This window comes from Euleptes europaea, chromosome 10 (assembly GCF_029931775.1).
Source record: "Euleptes europaea isolate rEulEur1 chromosome 10, rEulEur1.hap1, whole genome shotgun sequence".
NCBI classification, from domain to species: Eukaryota; Metazoa; Chordata; class Lepidosauria; order Squamata; family Sphaerodactylidae; genus Euleptes; species Euleptes europaea.
This window is the reverse complement of record NC_079321.1, coordinates 709,520-725,993: the sequence shown is the minus strand read 5'-3', so window position 1 is coordinate 725,993 and position 16,474 is coordinate 709,520. Positions and strand designations below refer to the sequence as shown.

At 45.2% G+C, this 16,474-nt stretch overlaps 1 protein-coding gene across 2 annotated transcripts in view; it reads right to left on the bottom strand.

The window, feature by feature from the left end:
• PLCB4 (phospholipase C beta 4) overlaps positions 1–16,474 on the bottom strand; it is an 86,377-nt gene that overhangs the window by 15,137 nt on the left and 54,766 nt on the right. For both annotated transcript variants that reach the window (XM_056856117.1, XM_056856118.1), the window contains exons 22-27: positions 13,101–13,203; positions 11,106–11,270; positions 5,485–5,689; positions 3,740–3,828; positions 930–1,080; positions 648–697 (exon numbers count right to left, since the gene is read on the bottom strand). In XM_056856117.1, the coding sequence (XP_056712095.1) occupies positions 648–697; positions 930–1,080; positions 3,740–3,828; positions 5,485–5,689; positions 11,106–11,270; positions 13,101–13,203 (763 nt within the window). The remainder of the gene's footprint in view (positions 1–647; positions 698–929; positions 1,081–3,739; positions 3,829–5,484; positions 5,690–11,105; positions 11,271–13,100; positions 13,204–16,474) is intronic.

The window sequence follows — 16,474 nt, the reverse complement described above, 5'->3', positions numbered from 1 at the left end:
TGCCATAGAGACCACCCTCCAAAGCAGCAGTTTTCTCCAGGAGAACTGATCTCAGTTCCTCTAGCCGTGGCTCAGCAGTAGAGCATCTGCTTGGCATGCAGAAGGTCCCAGGTTCCATTCCCGGCATCTCCCCTTAAAGGGACTAGGCAGGTAGGTGATGGGAAAGACCTCTGCCTGAGACCCTGGATAGCTGCTGCTGGTCTGAGTAGATAATTCTGACTGTGATGGACCGAGGGTCTGAATCAGTCGAAGGCCGCTTCGTGTGTTCATCTCTGTCGCCTGGAGATAAGTTGTAATAGCAGGAAATCTCCAGCTACCACCTGGAGGTTGGTAACGCTAGGACTGGGGGGAGGGGCACTTTACCAAGCAGTTTTGGCTCATCTCGCCCACTTCCAGTGAATAAAAGCCACAGTAGAAAGCAACTGGCAGTAAACCATTTGGGAATTCTGAAGGTAGGTCAAGAGAGGCCAAGAATAAACACAGAGTCGACGCTCAGTGGAAGGCAAAGCTCCCGATTAGAGAACAGGAATCCCCAAGGGGCCTCGAGCTACATTAGGATTTCCATTGTCCTCTTTGCATCTAGCAAAGCATTTGCTCTGTGGAGACCCACAGTTGAGGCAGAGGTTGCTAAGTCTTTGCGTGCTCACCTTTGTTTGCTTTAGGTCCTCTAGCCTTACTTGTGGAATGAGGTCAATCCCTAGGAAAAACAACAATACACAACTGTAGCAACAACCATTTGTATTTTCACGGCATCTTAATGAGCTATCAACATTGTCTGAAAAAATGTATGCGGGTTTCTCTAAAGAAGAATAAAAAAAGGAGTTTCAAACCGCTGCTCCAATAGAGATAGCAATTATCAGTTACTGAGCTTGTGAAGGGGAAAAGCGACACAGAAAGAAACCTTTGGACTTTACCCAACGCAGACTTACCTTTCTTAGCTTCCACCCCAGTTCCAATGCCAGAAGGGGCATTTTGTCTAAGTTCTGAGCTCGTCTGAGGAGTAACGTTTGCCTTGGGATTGTTTGCTTTTCCTTTCTTATCATTCTTTGAAGTATCATTTGGGACATCGGCTATATCACTCTGTAAAAGATAAAGAATCGTAGGATGACAAACCTGGAAACGAGGGCAGAAGAGAGACCAAGGAAATTGCATATGCTTCTACGTATGGATAAAGCGAGCGCAAGGGCCAGGGGTCATGGGCGCAGGCACATACTGCCCCTCTGGTGCCAGAACCCCGCTTACTAAACAAGGACATGAGGAGATCAGTGTCTCCCGCTTGGATTAAGTAGTAAGCATAACTTTAGCAGAGGCAGAAATCACCCCAGTTGCACAAACTGAAGGCCATTTTCATGGTCTTGGGGCAAAATTCTCTGTATAGCTTGTAACGGGTTTGAGGCACACTCTGCATCACGGGTGAGCCACAGATGCCACTTCTTCAGATACCTGAAGAAGTGAGCTATGGCTCACGAAAGCTCATACCCTGCCAGAAAATATTTTGTTAGTCTTTAAGGTGCTACTGGACTCTTGCTCTTTTCTACTACTGCAGACAGACTAACACGGCTACACACTGTGAATTGTCTCCCACAGTCTTAGCACAGGGAGAAGCAATTTCTTCTTTCGGCATAGCTGCCAGAGATTAAACCACAATGCTTACAACTATAAATGTTTTAAAATGGAAAGGTGTGGATTATTAATTTTAGCCAAGGATCTGCAAAGGACATTTAAACTATAGTTTAGTTAATTTAAGGAGCAAGATACAGATATGTATATGTGTGCGGTAGGCACGGAGTGCATTTCCCACTCTGCTCTCCTGGCTGTCTTCCCCTTTGCTAAAACATTTCAAAAACCCTTTTACTCTTAGCTGCCACTCATTAGTTCTCTTTAGACGCCTACCACGTCTTACTCCAAGTCTCTTATATAAGGGAGCAAAACAAACCCCCAGTACGTCTTGGGAACCACACTTTGTTAGTGTGACAGCGTTAGACGCCTACCACATCTTACTCCAAGTCTCTTATATAAGGGAGCAAAACAAACCACACTTTGTTAGTGTGACAGCGTTAGACGCCTACCACATCTTACTCCAAGTCTCTTATATAAGGGAGCAAAACAAACCCCCAGTACTTCTTGGGAACCACACTTTGTTAGTGTGACAGCGTGTGAGTAGGAAGAGTGGTAACCCACATACACATTTTTATATTTCCAAAAGAAGGGTGTTGATGAAGAAAACCAGAAGTTCATATAGAGAACTTTTTAAAAGAAAAAAAAAGCAGAAAACTTATAAAAACACAAAAGGTAACAGTGAAACGGTTCAGAACATTCATTCACTGCTCGTTGCCAGGTGCTAATCCAGGCAGGGCTCAAAGTTTTGCATGACAGCCATTCATGTTTCTAAGATGGCCTCTAGCAAAAAAGAACCAGGAGGTACCGTCTTATTGGCCATACATCGATTCTAACTGCAATGGCCCCTTCTGCCCCATGTCCCCCATCCTCTCCCCTCCTTTCTCCATCTCTGACTTCTAGCTAACAGGACAGCCAAAGTAATGTGTGGTCTATTACATTCAAATCTTACATTTTGTATGGGCTGAGAAGTGTTTCTTTTATCCAATGAGAAATAGACTTAAGACAGCCAATCACAGGGAGTAATCCATATTAAAGGTAACCTCACCCTCAACACCTGTGAAGGTTAGAGTGCAGAGCTGCTGGCCCCATTTTCACCTGGGCAGGAAAGGAGATCCAGCCAATACGTATTCAGACTTTACCAGGAATAGATGCTGAGGGGGTCAATCAGGGGCATTCCCTAGTCCCATATCAGGAAACAATTTTTTTTCTCACCAAAGTCATTTATGCAGGGGAAGTTTGTGTTTGGTTTGCTGCACAATTTTCTGATCCAAATTCTCAAACAACATGCATGAGGGCTCCCCCACCCCCAAAGAAATTCCAGGAGTACCTTGTGATTAATTATGCATCCCCAGTGAATTCCGGAGCTTCTGAGTCCCTCCCCCTGAAAATGCAGCCTTGTTGCATTTTACTTGAAGGGGGCGGGTCAGCTCTTCAAGGGACTGCTCCCTGTCTGTCTGTGTGCTTTTGCAAAGCTGGGTATTCCTGCCTTCCTTTCTTCAACAGCTCCCTGCCAGGAGCTGCCTTCCATCCTCTCTCCAGCTGGTGTCTTCCTGCACATTTCATGAAGGTTTTACTCCCTCTTTTGTGCTTTGCGTTGAGGGAAGGGGTTGGATGGGAAGGACAGACATGTGGGAGGGAGAAGCCAGAGTGGGCATGGGGAGAGAAACCCAGAAGTTAGGACTGTGCATGAGAATGGCAGGGATTTGCCTCACTCTTGCCTCGAAGCAGAATTTAAATTCGTTATAAAACAGCATCCTAGAACTGCGGGGAAAGAATGAGGCGGGAGCCAAGTGACTTCTAAAGGTTGGCAAAATCATGAATAATGCAAAGGAAGCCTTGAAGCAGTCCAACAGGGATCGCGAGCTAAATACCTCTGCATAAATGGCCCAACTGAAAGGGGGGAGGAGAGAAAGGCTTTGGGGCTTCTAGACAAAACGCAGCTGGATCCATCTGACCCAGGGCTAGATTTCCTCCCGCTACGGAGCTGGCATAAAATCACGAAAGGGACAGCTAGCCAATCGGTTCCTTGTCAGTCACTCTCAACCTCTGGGAGAGGCTTTCAGTATAAATGTGGGAGGCATTAAGTATAAATGCAAATCATCTGGTAATTACCACTTACCGTTTCAATCCCCATTGCTCTCATTTGGTCCGCTCTTTTCTCCATGACAGACAGAAATTTCTTCGGATCTGACAGGGCATCCACAATGTCTAAGAGAGATTTAAAATAAGTATTCAAGCTATTTGGCATTTGTGATCCCTTTTTTTAAAAAATGGGGAGGGGGTCACATAATTTCTACAAAGGCTCTTTGCTTAAACTTTGTCAGACACTGCCCATCTCTTGAGCACAGGCTCATGGGCCATTAATGCGTGGCTGTTTCCTCACGATCACCCCACCAACTACTTCGGGGCTTTGCTGTGATTATGCCTGCATTTTCCGAACGTCAGAGGTTGCCTTGCTCTCCCTGCGCTTTCCTGTGCCTTTTCCCCACATTTCCTGGATTTGTGTTTAGCCAGCATCCAGAGAGAGCAAGGTGACTTCTGATGGTCGGAAAATGCAAGCATAATTAAAGCAAAGCCCCGAAGTAATTTGTGGGGTGGCCATGAGGAAACAGCCGTGCATAAACGGCCAGGGTGAAGAAAGCTGCAGTATACTCAGAAGCGGTGAGCAGCCCTGATTCTCTGTACAAAGCACCGTGTGGACAAAGAGCAGAACTGATGCACATCACTTCCTCAGAAGTTCTCACGGCAGCGGCTGTGACAGCCGGCAAAACAATCCACTTTGTAAACTGGAAAGCGTGGTGCTTCCTCAACCACTGAAGCGGCTGCTTTAAAACACTTTAATGAAAGTGAGAATAAACAGGAGCCTGGGGGGCCCACTGTGAAGAAGACGAAACAGCATTTTATTCCACCATAAACTTGCAGAGAATCTGAAAGAGAAGGCTCCAGCCCGCGAAACCTTAGGCTGAAACAAAACGTTGCTAAGTGTTAAGGTGTCACAATACTCCTGTTTATTTTTGATGGAACATACTAACATGCCCCACCCCGCCCCGGAATTCATGAATGCTCCGGTTGATTATGCATATAGCTTTTCTGAATGGCGGCTCAAATGCAACCGATATCATATGCACTCTAAAGAAAACTCTTATTCCTTTGAAAACGCAGGCACAATCATCTCTCTGCTAAATAGTCAGCTGGTTATGGGACAGAAGGATGGGGACGTCCAACCTCCGCTTGCTAAAACAGCCCTATTCACCAATTCAATTATGGGGGGGGGGGCTCTCAGAACACGTGCCCTTCCCCTGTAACCCAGGGCCAGGAAAGAAATGGCTCCCCACAACATATATGGCACCCCGGTAGAATTTGGGCAACCAACATTAGGAGTTGAGGGCATGTTTAGACCTCACAGCAGAAGTTCCCCCAGTACGTTTTCCCCTTTCTTCCCTGTAAGTTTCCTATCAGTGAACAACGATCATTCTCTTGAGGTGGGGGGGGGGGCTAACTAAGGCCGGTTCCCTGCTCTGGTTGTCCCCGTCTGTAAGAATCAAGCATGTAAAACTCTGGGAATGTTGCAAAGAGCACCCGGGCACCAGACATTCGCTTTGAAGACTTCCACGGCTCATGAGTCACCTCTGGATTAGATATTAATAACTTGAATTAGCCCATAATCATCTGGCTAACCATATCTATTAAGATATATCTTCAAAAGCATGAACACATTTTTTCCTTTTCGGCAATTAGTTCTTTTAAGTTTGTCTAAAAAAACCTTTAGAAATTCTCTGTTTGGAATGGGCTCTAAAACACACTCTTCATTCCCTGCTTATTAAAATCCTCAGAACGACGCAGCACCAATTAAATTGTTTTTACCTCCAAAACCGTCCGGCACGTATGTTTTGAGCACGATGTTGCAGAAGACAGTTGGCAGAGATAAGGGCTTGTTGCCTTCGTTCCGAAGGGAAATGTGTCGGTAGCCTGCCTGAAGACCGTCCAGCGGCAATATCCTTTGGCCAATTAGCTTGTTGTTGTCATCGTACACAGCTATCCTCAAGACGGCGAGGTCCGGGAGAATAACCTAGGAGACCCAAGAACAACGATGGGCATTGGTCCTCACAATGTGAGATGTTCTAGAATTCTCACCTTTGTAGGAATCCTGGAAACACCTCCACGGCCTGGTTGGATTTCGACTACTAACCCTGTACAGACGACCCACCTGCACGCCGGTCCCATCCCCTGCTTCTATGCGATCGCTGTCTCATCACCGTGCCACCCACACACATGCCCCTTTCCCATGGTCAGAGATGCTGCTTTCCAAACATTGCTGATTATGGGACAGGAGCATATACACAGAGCCTCTCTCTGCACATTGGGCACCGTGCTCAATAGCTGGCAGTTACCAGGTGGGGGTGGGGCAGCATGTTCTTCTCAGCACGCTCTTCTCTGCTGTCTCACCTCACATGGTCTGCCAACACCTGAACAAGGCAAATACTAGCCTGCATTCCAGAAGCACAGTTTGAACCTTTGCAGGCGTAAAAAGGTAAAGGTCCCCTGTGCAAGCACCGGGTCATTCCTGACCCATGGGGTGACATCACATCCCGATGTTTCCAAGGCACACTTTGTTTGTGGGGTGGTTTGCCAGTGCCTTCCCCAGTCATCTTCCCTTTACCCCCAGCAAGCTGGGTACTCATTTGACCGACCCCGGATGGATGGAAGGCTGAGTCAACCTTGAGCTGGCTACCTGGAACCAATTTCCGTTGGGATCGAACGCAGGTCGTGGGCAGAGCTTGGACTGCAGTACTGCAGCTTACCACTCTGCGCCACAGGGCTCCTTTTGTAGGCATAGCTACTTCTATATAGTACTCATAGTGGGCAGGGGGAGAGTAACATGGAACTGCCCTACTGAAGCATTCTGTGGGTTTTGACTATTTTTAATTTGATGTTCATAAAAATATAAGTGGAAGGACTTCAAGGGGAAAAGCAAGCAGAAGGTGATAAATGCAAATGAGGTTGGGCTATTGGAAAGGGCAGAGAATCCCAGATGATTGAGGCTATTCGGCATTCAGGTGTGAGCAACACCACCCTTGGTAATTTGCTCACACAAGTATCTGGTGCAAAATGTGTTACTTGTTGATGTTACAACATATCCGAAATGTGTATGGTCTACTGGTAATTTATATTATGTATATCATCAACAGTGTTAATTATTTTTTAACAGTTCATGTGTGTGTGTGTTAAGTGGCGACCCTATGAATCAATGTCCTCCAATTAGGGCTGTTGATTCGGTTTGTTCCGAACTGAAAAACAGCCGAATTTCCCGCAATTCGGCGGTTTTTCGGTTCGGATGAACCGAACTCAAAAGGGGGGGGGGAAACCGGGGAGCCGAATTCGATCCGAAGCGGGGGAGTTCGGACTTCGGCACGACCTGAATAAAAACGGGCCAAATTTTGCCGAAGCCGAACTATACCGAATTTTTTTTCCCAACAGCCCTACCTCCGATGTCCTCCTTTAACAGCCTTACTCAAGTCTAGCAAACTAAGGGCCGTGGCTTCCTTTACAGAGTCAATTCATCTCTTGCTCTTCATCTCACTCTTTTCCTGCTGCCTTCAACTTTTCCTAGCATTGTCTTTTCCTTGTCTTCTCATAATGTGATAAAAGTACGACAACCTCAGTTTAGTCATTTTAGCTTCTAAGGTCAGTTCTGGCTTGATTTTATCTATAGCCCACTGATTTGTTTTTTTGGCAGTCCATAGTATCCATAACACTCTCCTCCAACACCACATTTCAAAGGAATCTACTTTCTTTTTATCAGCTTTCTATCAGCTCACAGTTCATACTGGTGGCTTTATATGTAGCCTGTATTCCAGGGCCAGTATTCTTATCCATTTTATTGTGTACGCCAAATAAATATATTACTTTTTAACAATTTTTAGTTTCCAGCTCAACCCTTAGGTTCCCCGTACTTTTCTGGTTGCGTTCTTTCCCCCTTTCTTTGTTGTCTGGCACCACAACCACCACCAAGAACAAAATTTCATGGCCAGTCCATCTTTTTCCTTCTCAGCTAACAGAAGAGAGCAGTTTGTTTGGGATGACCACGAATGTGATCCTCCAGGAGTGGGGTGGGGGAAGAGAGTTCCATCACTGTGACATTTTTATTAGCACTTTCCCATCGAAGGATACCTTGACACAGGTGTAATCATCCATTCTCAGTGCTGAGAAAGGCCATGATTGCTGTGCAAATCTCACCCATGAGGGGACTGTCTTGCATTGTTTATTGCCAGTATTTATACCTTGGCTTTCTACTAATGAGGTATTTTGGTGTTTTTTGGGCCGTCAAGTCACAGCTGACTTACGGTGATCCTGTAGGGTTTTCAAGGCAAGAGACCTTCAGAGGGGGTTTGCCATTGCCTGCCTCTGAGTAGCAACCCTAGACTTTCTTGGTGGTCTCTCATCCAAGTACTAACCAGGGCCGACCCTGCTTAGCTTCTGAGATCTGATGAGATCAGGCTAGCTGGGGCTATCCAGGTCAGGCCAGTTGATCTGCTAACCACGGCGCCTCATGGAGAAGACCTGCATTGGCTTGAGGCAATTCTGTGACTTCCATCAGAGCAGCATAAACTTCTTTGCTGGATATCAAATTGGCTTCGCTCTGTCTTTGCGACTTTCCCAGCGAGTGCCACTCAATGGTTTCATAGCAAACTGGGACACATTTTCTTTCAGGATCTGCCGCTGTTGAACTGAGGCAGAAAATAACACCAAGGTGCACTGTGGTTGTCTTTTTGCTGTCAAATCACAGCTGACTTATGGCAACCCCTGGTAGGGTTTTCAGAGGTGGTTTGCCATTGCCTGCCTACACGTCATGTCTGCTGACTGGGCTTGCTCCACCTTCATTATTTTAACAGTTACAAAATCTACTATTCAGAATATCCCAACTAGCATGCATGTTTACGTACACCAAGAATGACCCGACATAAGCATTAAAAGATACCATCACTACAACTTCCCAATATCTCACACTGGAATGACAACACAGAATATATATTACAACAGCAGTACCTTTACTGGGTTTTTTTTTTAAAAAACAGGAGAACAATAAAACAATTCACACGTTACCTGCTCAGAGTCTGCATGAGGTTTGTGCAGTAATGGGAGCCACAATGGAGGCTAAACTTACTGCCTCACAGAGGGATGGATCCTTCCCCTCTCATGGAATCATAGAGTTGGAAGAGGCTATACAGGCCATCTAGTCCCTGCCCAATGCAAGATCAGCCCAGAGCATCTCCTACCACTCCAGGGAACAAAGCTTGAAGCCTTCCTCCAGCCTTAGGATCCTTCCACCAACTTCCACTGGAGGAAGACTCCTTAGGCTGGTGGGACACTCTGCTTCAAAGGCTTTGGCACTGTGCTTATTTGAAGCTACCTTCCAACTGAGTCCCCCCTTATCCCTCATGTTATTAGATCAAATGTCTGCTACGTAAAGTTTGCACCAAACGACTGAAAAATTTATATGTTAAACCACAGCCATCCTTTTAAAAGTTATGTGATCACCAGGCAAAAAGATCCACCACTAATGGGGGCGGGGGGGGGGGGTAAGCAGGTAGTCGTTCTGCATTCTGGACAACAGAACAAGTGAAAGCATAAGAGACTTTGATGTCAAAGACAGCACCACTAATGCACATACTTGGGATGAAGCTCTAGTTGACAAAAATGAAAAATAGAATGGGATATCAAACAGAGACCGCTCATTGCAACCAAGAGTGAGCACACGGGCAGTTTTGACAAACCTTTCTGCCATTCAGCACGTGACCCTGTGCCAAATATGATGAAGCTGTAGTTTTGTGTTAGTTTGTTTATCACATGATGTTCTGCTCTATGCGTGCCGCAGAATGAACCGGGGATTAAGTGGCAGAATCCTCCAACTGGTAGGATGCTTTTAGTACGCAGGCAGAGGTTACCGTTTGTCAATGTGGAAAAACTCCCTACAACTAAAACACTTGTCCAGCAGTGACAGAGCTGGGTCAGAAATTTTCACCTGATGTGGTAGTTTTTTAGATATAGGTTTAAAAAAACATGGAGGGAATGTTAACAATGGTTTCTTCTATCCCCACAATCTCCAATAACCATCTCCACCCTCAGAATTCTGCTGTCTCAGGGGCTCTAATAATGAGATGAAGTTCAACTGTCTTGATCTGTACATAAAATGCAAAATGCGGCCGCTGCAGCCTCAATTTGACTTGGACTATTTGGGGAAGGGAGAGGTTGTTTACCCTTCAATGTCCTTGGTATTCAAAATTTGCTACCCCATCCTTTTAAAACACTTCTTCCTTTAAAATTCTAGTAGTAAGACAGAGGAGTTAGTTTGAAGTAGTAGAAGAAGAGGAGTTGGCTTTTATATGCCAATTTACCTTTAAGGAGTCTCAAAGTGGCTTACAATCACCTTCCCTTCCCACAACAGACACCTTGTGAGGTAGGTGAAGCTGAGAGAGTTCAGAGAGAACTGTGACTAGCCCAAGGTCATCCAGCAAGCTCCATGTGGAGGAGTGGGGAATCAAACCCGGTTCTTCAGATTAGAGTCCTCCGCTCTTAACCACTACGCCACGCTGGAGGTAGTGGAGGTTGAATGGTTAAGTGCCCTCTCCCCTTCATGGTCCTGAGGCAAACTGAGGCTGCACACACCTGCAATTTGTGTTTTATGGATATCTTGTTTGAGCCTTCACTAGTTGCATAAGTAGACCAGTTTGGCAAAACCCATATAAAATGTTTAAAAACGGAAACCGTGTAGCTTCATCTACTGCTACGACGAGAAAGTTGTGTAAAACAACACGTGTGCACTCACCCCCAAGAAGCGATCTTTTTAAAAGTGTTATTTACTCAACAGTGCCGAGAACATTCTTGGTGGAAGAGAGAAAAATGCACACGATGCACATAGGCAGAGGGGAGCCAGCCTCAGATGCGAGGGGCCGCCCCCTCCTGCCTCAATCCATGTAATGACATCGACCTCCGCTTTGGATGCGGCGTCTCACCTGCCCTCTTGGCTGAAGGAACAGTGCGAGATTGCCGCCACGGCCAGGGCAGGGAAGGCGTGGTGATCTCCAAGGAACGTAGAGGCTCACCGGTTGGAGCTCACTCTGAACACACCTGGAACACAGGCACAGCCCGGCACGAGACGGACTCCTCCAAGAGGGAGGAGGAGGAGGAGGAAAAAGCAAGAAGAGGAAAAAGCCAAAACAGAAAATAAAAATAAAAATCAGGTGACAGTGACAAGAGAGACTCTCTTTAGAAGGGGAAAAACCCTCCTAGGTTTAAATCATAGTCTTAACCATGTCAAAAAGAGCAGTATGGCACAGCTTTGTCCTACAAAGGAAGGAAGAATGCTCTAGCAAGACTCGATCTTCGCAAATTATCCGGATTCGGGGTGCTCAGACTCAAGCAGAAGCATCTCTCACAATTAAGGCTGCAAAACACAAGCGTCGTTTTGGAGTGCTGCATCGTACCTTTCGGAATACAAATGACTCTTCATTGTAAACGGGATTCAGACCATTGTTCATCACCATCCGCGTCCGGAACTCTTTGCGGATCGTGTCTGTAGGCAGGCCATACATATCCACTTCTACGTAGGTGCCGATTTTTTTGTCAGATAAAAACTGACCGGATATTACCTACAGAGGAAGTATTAAAGAATAAGTAGAGTCATTAGGTTAGAAGCAAACTTCAACATGCCCAAGATGCAATACTCTTTTTTTTTAAGTTTTATTTTTAAACACAAAACATATGAACATGAACATATAAACACAAACAATCTGATTACTACATTATATATGGAGCGTACTTTGGAATTACATTTAAATTATTAACTTCTTTGAATTACACTTCTCTGAATGCTCAATAGATTTTCATATCTGATAATATTTTTATTCTTAAACATGATTATCTAAATTTGTATATTCTATTTTTATTCTGAATTTTTAGCTATATAATTAAAAAAAGACATTCCATTTTTTCTTCTGAAATTGATCTATTATGTACAGGTTGAGTATCCCTTATCCAGACTGCTTGGGACCAGAAGTGGTCCATATCTGGGATCTTTCCATATATTGGACTATTTGCATATACATAATGAGATATCTTGAGGATGGGACCCAAGTCTAATCACGAAATTCATTCATGTTTTATATACACTTTATACACATAGCATGAATGTAATTTTAAACAATATTTTAATGTTTTTGTGTACATTGAACCGTTAGAAAGCAAACTGGCATGCTGCTGAGGGCCAGTGAGTCATGCCTGCATGCTGGCTCAAAAAATCTGGTTTTTGGGTCAGTCTAGATATCGAATGTCCGGATAAGGGATACTCAACCTGTATAAAATATGTTAGTTTTGCTATAGTTGCATATTACTCAATGGTTAGGGAAGAAAGTGGTCCTCTCAGCTAAATAGTATTTGTGTCCTTGACATGACAACAAGGATATAAACGAGCAAAAGAAACTTCAAAGCAAACTTCACTGGATCATGGGAACCTGCGTTTTCATGAGTCAGACCATTCCGCTGCCTTACATGACTTACAAGAGGGGAGTGGACATGTTCATGGAGTAATGAATACTAGTCATGAGGCATACCTATTCTCTCCAGTACCAGAGCAGCATGCCTATTGTATAAGGTGCTGTGGAGCACGGGAAGGAAAATGCTGCTGCAGTCGTCTTGTTTGTCGGCTTCCTGGAGGCACCTGGTTGGCCGCTGTGTGGACAGACTGCTGGACTTGATGGGCCTTGGTCTGATCCAGCAGGGCCTTTCTTATGTTCTTATGAGCATGCCTATTCTATGAGGTGCTGTGGAACACAGGCAGGATAATGCTGCTGCAGTTGTCTTGCTTGTGGGCTTCCTGAAGGCACCTGGTTGGCCATCGTGTGAACAGACTGCTGGACTTGATGGGCCTTGGTGTGAACCAGCATGGCTTTTCTCCCTGCCCCAGGATGTGGTGATGGCTGCCAACTTGGAATGCTTTAAAAGGGGAGTGGGCATGTCCATGGAGGAGAGGGCTATCCATGGCTACTAGTAAAAATGGATACTAGTCATGATGCATATCTATTCTCTACAGGATCAGAGGAGCATGCCTATTATATGAGGTGCTGTGGAACACAGGCAGGATGGTGCTGCTGCAGTCGTCTGATTTGTGGGCTTCCTAGAGGCACCTGGTTGGCCACTGGATGAACAGGCTGCTGGACTAGATGGGCCTGGGTCTGATCCAGCAGGGCCTTTCTTGTGTTCTTATGACTGGCAGCAGCTGGCCTGTGGGCTCAGGCAGAGATCCCTTTCTCAGCCCTTCCACTGGAGATCTTTTCATTGCACTGAATCTGGGATCAGGTACAAGCCAAGCAGGTGGCCTTGCCACTGAGCACCCCTCTCTTTGACTGCTCTTCATATATCGGCTGTCATGCTGGACTTCTGGGCTCCGGCCAAAGTGGTTTGGCATCACGGAGGCCTCTTACCTGAACTGAACATGTTGCTGCGATCACACCGTCGACAGGAGTTTCAGAGAAAGGGTCAAAGGTTCGGTCAGGTCTTCGCATAAAATCTGGTTTAAGAAGATACCTTGAATTTCAAAACACACACACAAAATGCACAGATAGAAGACACGTTTTTAACAACCAAAGCTTCGTACTGAAAATGTACGGCAACACACATTTCAAGTAATACACAGAGAGCCACTACAATTTTAACCCACTGAATGTTGGAAAATAAAGCCACAGTAATGAGTGTAAGTTATATACATCGTCTGCTAATTATTTCCGACATTTGCTCCTGAAAGCAGTGTCCCTGGGCATGACAGAGCTGCGCGCCCCATCTGCGCGCCTTTGTGAGATTCTCCTTAAGCAATCAGCCTGCCTCTCCCTCTGTTTTTTTTTTTTCCAAACCGTGTTAAGATAAAAAGAATTTGGGAATTCACAGAGAGGATTTTTAAAAAAATGTAATAGCAAATTACAGGATTGGCTACGTGACCAGTGTGTATTTCATGTGCTAAGGATCGTGCCAAATGCTTTTATAATTACATTTCTTCATCTGCATTATCAATTGTTGTTATCAACTAATGGTGCAAACAGCCCTACATACGCCCACAAGCAGATACGTTTGAGCAAAGGATCCTTCTCAAATATGAATGGTACGACTTGGCCACTATTTTCCACTTGCAAGAAGACATTTTCCTGGACAGGGAGTCTTGACTTTTGAGATATTTTGATAATTGGGTATGCACAGAACAGATGCGAACCAGTTATTTCATGAGCATCATGTATAATATGTTGAAGGCCCACGTTTTAGCCAACAAGACATGCTTGAAGGCCCAACGCATGAGTTTCTGGCTAAACATCAGGAAGAACTCCTTGACAGTCAGAGCGGTTCCTCAGAGGAACGAGGCTTCCTCGGGAGGTGGTGGTCTCCCCTTCTTTGGAGGTTTCTGAGCAGAGGCTAGATGGCCATCTGTCAGCAATGCTGATTCTGTGAACTTAGGCAGATCATGAGAGGGAGGGCATGAAGGGTTGGGCCAGGGCTTGGCTCTTGTGGCCCTTTCTTACATGCCCAATGCTGATCCCTACTTTGGCGTCAGGAAGCAATTTCCCTCCAGGCCAGATTGGCCAGGGATCCTGGAGGAATTTTTTGGCCAACTTCTGGGCATGGAACAGGGTTCGTGGGGGAGGTAGTTGTAAATTTCCTGCATTGTGCAGGGGGTTGGACTAGATGACCCTGGAGGTTCCTTTCAACTCTATGATTCTATGAAGTACAACTGAAGAAGCAAATAAACCACTCTTTAGCCTCACACAGATGTTCTCTGTGAAGAATCATCATACAGACTGGTCAGGGAGGTGGGCGTGGCTTGAGGCCTGGCAGGCGTCGGTTGGTTTCTCTGCAGAGGGCCTAGCCAGGACCTTCCCATGCAAAATGTACCTTGTCCCTTTTAGACAGGGTACACATTGCATGTTCAAAGGCTGTGTGTGCACAGCTCTGTGCAGGTGGCCTGACAAAAGTATGGAAAGCAGGAGTCCACCCTCCTTGTCCATGTGCCACATTCACACAGATAACACTCGTCTGCATGGGACTTATGCCTTAGGACCATTTTCTACATGGATGGTGCACGAATGCTTCACATGCGTGACATATGACAACGATGTGCGCGTTGTGTCTGCAGGAGGTTTGTGAGAATGTCACATAGAACGGCAATGTCTTCAACACACAAAAAGCGCTGCGTGTCTGGTGGGCCCTCTCAACCCTCTCCTTCCTGAGTGGCGACTCCTTCTCATTGGTCTTGCTCCCCACACTGGGTCCGAGAGTGCTCGGTTCCACAACCCTCCGCTCTGACTGCCGGGCGGTCCTTCTGACTCCTGGCCTGCCTGTCACATATCAGCCTGCCAAGCTGAGATCTCCTCCACGGCATTCAAACTGAACATGGCAAAGGCCAAGTGATCTGTACTGCTCAAAACTGAGCACTAAAACTCTGCTGTCCCTGCCCCATCTATATGAGAGAGGGCTTGGGACCCTTTCCTGAAAGGGATATTACAAATTAGGAAACAGAGTCCGGATATAATTTCTTTCCCTGAAGTTTCCCCTACAAAACTTTTTTAAAAACCCTCTATGAGCCCGAGATCTCTAGTGTCAAATGTTCAGCAATTTTCAACTGATTAGATTAACTGACATTGTCTATGTAAAATTGAATCTGACAAGACCTTCCTTGTCAGGAGAATCCCAGAGGAATTTGAATGTCAACCAACAGCACGTTGCAGAAGCTCTGCCAACAGAAAACAGGAGTGAATCATATTTTGGTTTAGCCCAATGTCCTCTGCCAATGAGACTTGATTTAAAGCAGAAAGTGCAGAATCTCCTAATGGGATACAAACAGCACCCAACATTGGACACTGTTTGAATAGGTTGATACTTGCACACAACTTATGTGGGAGACATATACAGCCCAGCATAAAAACCTAAGACAATACCACCAGATGTTGGTGTAATTGGTAATATATACAACCTATTACATGCCTGGCCTGTTGTATATTGCCTATACATGTAAATATATTTGTAATGAGCGTGCATGTTTTATATGATTTAACTAGACCACTGAGGAAGGCCATATAGGCCAAAACGCATTTGGCTTGTGGTGACAGACATCAACCTTAAGAAATGCCATTGTGCTATTTTAACAGTTTTTAAATTATTTTAATTCTTATATAGCGCTTCTAATAAATTATATATTTTCATTATTTATATATATTCTTTTCATCCCACCCAACCTTGGGTACCCAACTAGCAATCTAAAGCCAACCAGTGGGCAGTTCCCCCACAACTTTCATCAGCATGCAACATTACACAAATCATTAGCACAGTAACGGTTAACTAGTGAACACAAAGACTGTGATTAATAAAAATGTACTTCTTCAAAGAACCTGTCTAAAAGAGACCGGTACCAAACCGTTGCGTGATTTACTGTCATCCTTTTTACTAGCTCTGCCGTTCAAAACCCATTCCAATCGTTCCAAAGGCAGCATAAATCAGTGTCACACAGCCACATTTACATAGCAGTAACATACATTTATAATTAAATGAGAGAGAGCTGTGCACGCATGCAGAAGCAAAAGAGAGATGAACTATTAGTAACTTGTCTGCAATCTGTTCTTTCACAATCAGTGAATCAGATTTATTCACATATATCCAATGAGACAAATGGGGAATATAGTTTGTTGTAGACATTGGCAGCTCCTCTGCAGTTTGCCCAGTCCCACCATGGCATAGAGAGATCCCTGATAGATTCTGCTCATTCATCATGGCCCCTCCCAACATGTGACTCTCAGTTAGAGATACCAAATTTCCAGTA